This window comes from Pavona decussata, unplaced genomic scaffold (assembly GCF_977016875.1).
Source record: "Pavona decussata unplaced genomic scaffold, jaPavDecu1.1 SCAFFOLD_602, whole genome shotgun sequence".
Classification (NCBI taxonomy): Eukaryota; Metazoa; Cnidaria; class Anthozoa; order Scleractinia; family Agariciidae; genus Pavona; species Pavona decussata.
The window spans coordinates 6436501-6442500 of NW_028145860.1; the positions used below are offsets into that span (position 1 = coordinate 6436501).

General features: G+C 37.0%; 1 protein-coding gene across 6 annotated transcripts in view; it reads left to right on the forward strand.

Moving 5' to 3' along the window:
* LOC146449716 (retinoblastoma-associated protein-like) overlaps nucleotides 1–6000 on the forward strand; it is a 30536-nt gene that overhangs the window by 6058 nt on the left and 18478 nt on the right. For all 6 annotated transcript variants that reach the window (XM_085101667.1, XM_085101666.1, XM_085101664.1 and 3 more), the window contains 3 exons: nucleotides 825–982; nucleotides 5073–5128; nucleotides 5894–5971. In XM_085101667.1, the coding sequence (XP_084957793.1) occupies nucleotides 863–982; nucleotides 5073–5128; nucleotides 5894–5971 (254 nt within the window). In that variant the 5' untranslated portion in view covers nucleotides 825–862. The remainder of the gene's footprint in view (nucleotides 1–824; nucleotides 983–5072; nucleotides 5129–5893; nucleotides 5972–6000) is intronic.

Consider the following 6000-nt stretch of genomic DNA (forward strand, 5'->3'; position numbering starts at 1 on the left):
CCACTTGTGTCGATTTCGTTGCTGAAACCATTTCCCTGACACATTTTCGTCATGCATGCGTGCGTGACTCGCATAAAATTAAATATGCAATTCATGATCAGAGATAGTAATATTATTAGTAAGCATGCAATAGTTCAGGAATTAAATCAATAGCAATAGTTAATCAGCTTATCTTAGTTTTTCTATGTGTTTTACCAGCATAATTATGTAGCCACAACAATATACATATAGCTGAGCACTCCGCAATTTTTCTTGAAACTTGGAACACAACCCTGTATTGCAGATGAAAGTTCATGTATGATTATCCTATTTTCAACTTGTCCTGCCAAAAACTACTGCTTTTCAAGTTCCAGGTAAAGGAGACTAGTCTTCAACGTTGTCAATGTTTTGAGATCCATTGCAAATTATGTGTAGCATGCATTCTGTAAATTATTTGCGTCACATTGCCTTCATTGTTGCTTTGCAAGTTGCAGGAAACATTCCTCTTGTAACAAAACCTTGAGTTGTGCTGAGTTTATATTAATAATAAATTTATGTAGTCATGTGGTTCACTCAATTATTTCTGTATTTTTACTGTAATTTTAGAATTTATTAATTTGAAAGTGTGTTGAGAATTTTTAAATGTGCTATAAAAACATTATTATAATTATAATCATTATTATTATTGTTATTATTATTATTATTATTATTATTATTATTATTATTATTATTATTATTATTATTACATTGTTATAGTATGTCTTGATGACTTTCAACAAATTAAACTGTGCATTTTTAATAAAATAATTTTATCAATAAAGGTTATTTCCACTTTGTTGTTTTAGATGAAACACCACTAAGTCCAAGATACAAAGCCTTCCAGATGGATGACAAGGAATCTTTTGATCAATTTTGCCAGCAAGTTGGATTGGAGAAAGAATGTGGGGAGGCATCCTGGAATCTTTGGGAATCTGTTTCTTCAAAAATGTCGAAAACTTCAAAGGTACAAGAGCACTGCTGTTTGCTTACATTGTATATGTGGTGTGGGGGGGAGGGGTGATACAGTGGGGGGGGAAGGGTGATACAGTGAGGGGAGGGGTTGATACAGGGTGCTGATGTTATTACTTCCTGTACCACTTACTCTTGGGTTCCCACTTCTTACTTGGTAGTGATTACCTCTACAAAATCCTAATGCAATGTTACAAAGTTGTTTCTTAATTGTCCCTTTACCCATCTTCTCACAAATGCGATTTTATTGCAGTTCCTGCTCCCTTATCTCCCAGTTCCCACCTCCTTTATTGATGAAGTTCCTGCCCTTTGACTTCCTCAGCAATATTTGACAAGGGAACCAACACCACCATAAGATGATTTAGAGAAGGGTTTTTAAATATGAAATGTATAGAAAAAGTGGACCTTCAATTTTGCATTGGCAATACTTATCATGGTTTTTAGGTACATGTAGAACAGATTTTAAGTGTACCAGTATAACACAATAAATCATGTAAATTTGATAAGATTACTGTGTATAAATAAAGTTTTCCTATCATAAGTTATCCTATTTAAGAGCAATTCTCCAGGAAAGTGAAGCAAAGTTGGAAATGAAAATTTTTAACCCCCCTTCATTTTTTGTGTGGAGGTAGGTTACCTGGAGGGATGAACAAAAACAGCCATATTTGGATCGGCAGGTGTGACGTTGCCATGGTAACCGCACTTAATCACGTTGGCCTGAGGTCTATGTTTTGACCAAAAAATTCACTCTCAAATAGTAAAAATAAACGAGCCTGGTTCTCGAGTGCATGTGAACCAATTCAAATGAAATTCATACAGATGGTAGAGGCACTCTCCCAGTTTATAAAATTTGCCGTTAAAGTATTTTGGGTTTTATAATCAAGAAGACAATGTTCGTATTACCATGTTGCCTGTCAGCCATTTTGACAAGCAGGAAAAACAAGCACAACCATATTCGCAATTTCTCCGAAAGTACTAGTTCCCAAAAAACCAAAATAGCAGCAGAGCTTACATAAATATTGAAGTTTATAAATATCATAAAATCTATTTGGGGAAAATTATATTCTGACCATGGGTGTTGAAGACATCCGAGGCAAGTTGCAAAAAGTTGCAAAATTGGAAATGTTGAGGGCTCCAGTATTTGGCTCAAACAGGCTTTAGATAGAGAATATCAGCTTCAGAGGTTTTTTCATTCATCTTGTCTGTTATCTACATTTGATTGATTAGGTTTTGGCCAACGAATTTGATGAAATATAAATTGAAACAAAGCCTACCTTGCAACTGTTGGGAATTTCTTCAGGATGCTTTTGTCGTATAGGATGGATCTCTCCTCAGTTCGCTCGCTCCATTTTCTTGACCAAATCTTGCACAGACTCTAGCGGAAAGGACAAATATAACTGGCTAGCCTCGCCGAACATCTACTTTTAGACCAAAGGTGATGATGCATTAACCCGAATAAAGAACAGTCGAACTGGTCAAACACAGTCGTGCGTCGAGTATCGAAATAATTCATCAATACAATCCATCCAGGAAGTTAAATAGATGCATCAAGATCACAGCTAAGCAAATGCATGTCTGCGACGATTCTGAATGAAGTCTTTGGCTAAATCAAGCCGTACATTCCGTGATGCATGGTTGAGAAGCGAAGAAATCATTGTTTACGACCTGTTTACGACCAAACGTATGTAGACCGGAAATGCGAGGAGCAAAACTGCTGACCGGATGTACTTTATAATGCGATATATGCGCTTTTTGTTTGTTTGTTTTTGTAGCTTCAGATAAAGAGACATTGTCGCAATGGCATTGTCTCTTCTTTAGATATTTTTGGTACAATATATCACTGATAGAGGGATAAAAGGACGACTTTTGATCCGCTTTTATGACTGTTTTAAAGTGGTGAATAAAGACGACAAAAAAAGCGCTTCATTGATCGTTTTACGCAACCACATAAGCCGCCCATGTTTCCTGGGTTTGTTTGGTTTTGCTTTTTAATTTATTGCTTATTGGATGTTAAGGATGGCCTGCATGTAAGATATGTCGCTGATCTGGGACATTAGCGTACACATTAGAAGTTACGAAGTTGGAATTTTTGACCCACCTTTCCTCCAGAAATAAATAAGTCTTCTCTAGGCCGATAAATTTTCATATTCAGTACCTAATACCTGCCCAAATTTTGGCATTCTTTCTGTTTGTTTATTTATTTGTTTGTTGTTTTTTTTTTTATTTTTGGTGGGGGAAGGGGTGACCGGAAGTAAATTTGGCCGTCGATCAAAAACACTGTAAGGGAAATTTGCATATCATCGTGCGAAGGAAAATATCCTGGTCGGGACAATGGAAAGTAGTTCTTTTCAAATCCCAAAAGGGACGTTTGTGAGTGCAGTGGAAACAATTTAAAACTCAGTGAATGTCAAAGGGATATTTCCAAGCCTACGGACTTGGTATAAACCGTGATGAAATCAGCGACGAAATGGATCTTATTATTTGCCGTGCGGGTAAATAAATGTAACATTTCACGTGCGAATTTTTCATTCTCTTGTCACGATTAGTTAATCATAACTGAAGTTGTAATTGCATTTTCACAGTCTAAAAAGCAATCTTTTTTTTGGGGGGGGGGGGGGGGTGCGGCTATTATGATCATGCGTTCAATTTTCACCAAAGCTTCAGTTCAGCTTCATTTCCTTTGTTTTTGTTTTCATTCGGTTTTTCTGTTTTCGTTTTTTTTTTCTTTTTTACTTTTTGTTGTTTTTTTTTGTTGTTGTTGTTTTGTTTTGTTTTGGCTTTCTTCCCCATTGCCATTGTAAAACAACCCCATTATAAGAGGATATCATTACACTTACACCCGGTGTTACATCCCGTTGCATTGTGTTACATCCGGTCAGCAGTTGTGCTTCTTGGACCTCCGGCCTATGTGTACAGTTTATTCACCATTCTTGGCTTGTCGACTATCGCAATATCTGACTCGATTTTAGCCAAAAACGTTACTTTGGATTGTTCAAAGGCATGCATTTGCTTTGTACATTGATCTCGACACATTTACTTTACTTCCTGGTTGGATAATATTGCTAAATTTAGGTGCTCGACGGCAGAAATCGCAAGTATTACGACCATGTTTTGGACCTTGTTAACTATTCTTTGTCAAGTGTATGCGGGCTACTTGTATCGTCATCTCTGGTCTGAAACACGGCAAACTGGATATTTGATGGGAGTAACTGTTAGATTGGAGTCTGTGCTAGATTTGGTCAAAAAAATGGAGCGTGCGAAGGAGAGACACTGGAGAGAACCACGCGACGAAAGCATTCTGAAGAAATTCCCAAAACCTTCAAGGTAGGTTTTGTATCAATTTATATTTCATCACATTTGATGGCCAAAACCTTATTTACTAAATGTAGGTAGCAGACAAGATGATAAAAGATACTTTTGAAGCTGATTTTTTCTCTCTAAAGCCTGTTTGAGCCAAATACTAGAGCCCTCAAAATTACCAATTTTGCAATTTTTTGCAATTTGTCCCAGGTGTCTTCAGCACACATGGCCAGAATATAGTTTTCCCCAAATTGATTTTATAATATTTAGAAACATCGATATCTGTGTAATCTCTGCTGCTAATTTGGTTTATGTGGAAAGAGTACTTTCGGAGAAATTACGAATATGGTTGTGCTTGTTTTTCCTGCTTGTCTAAATGGCTAACAGGGAACATAGTAAGACCAGCATTTTCTTCTTGTTTATAAAACCCAAATTATTTCAACGGCGAATTTTATAAACTGGGAGGGTGGCTCTACCATCTGTATGAATTTCATTTGAATTGGTTCACATGCACCCGAGAACCAGACTCGTTTACTTTTACTTTTTGAGAATGGAACTTTTGCTCAAAACATGGTCCTGAGGCTGACGTCATCTAGTGCAGTTACCATGACGATACATCTGCCGATCCAAATATGGTTGTTTTTGTTTATCCCCCAAGGTAACCTACCTTCACACAAGAATTGAAAGGGGGGTTAAAATTTTTCGTTTCCAACTTTGCTTCACTTTCCTGGAGAATTGCTCTTAACCACTGATTAACTGGAAGCTATCACTGTTTTGCATTACAGGATGCCTTAATTCCATGGTTTGTCTGTGCTACTTATGTGACAATTTGTAACAAAAAGTAAGTAGACAGTAAAACTTCACTTGGCACAAGCAATGTAACACTTTTTTTATCTTGGCTATTTCTTCCACATGAGATGCTAGGCCACCCCACCTATGAGCAGGTGATAGTACCCAGATACCCTGATTGGTGAAATTCAATTTGTAGCACATTGCTGTGTCTGAGGGGGAAACAGAATGACTCTGATCAGACTCAAATGGCTGACCTTTATTTGTGGTTCAATAACAAACAAACTCTAAACTTCAAATGGCAACTAACTATGGCATTTTTTACTGTCACCAGTCATAATTTTCATGCTTGTGACAACTAACAGACCTTAAAAACTTCAGAAACCAACAAAGTGGATCAAGATTTTCCTATCATAGCCATGAATACATGTACAAACGTTTGACCCTGTTGAACTGTGGCAGTGGAAAGAAAAAAACTGTTGGTTGAGTCTTGAACTTCATAGGTCACAGGCCACTGAAAGGAGCAGTGAGTCAAAAATCCAATACCCCAACCATCCAGTCACTTATTCTCCATAATTACAGGATAAAGGTTGAATACTTGTAAGTTATGTCCTGAGAAAGGGGCATCTTGTGCTATCCATGTATATACTAAATCAATGCAAGATCAGCTCTTTCAGAATGTACTGGCTGCCAGTGATTTTGCTGCCAACAGACAATGATTTTCCACTTAGTTCGCTCAGAATATGTTTACTTACCTGTTTCTATTTGATTTCATTTACATATCTTTGGCATTATCCCTTGTTTGTCATACCTACAGGTGTGCTGCTATCCAAGCTGGAGAACATATAACAACTCAACATTCCATGAGTGACCTCTTAAAACCAGCCAAAATGAGGTAACCAGTCTTGAAATATAGTTGAATCT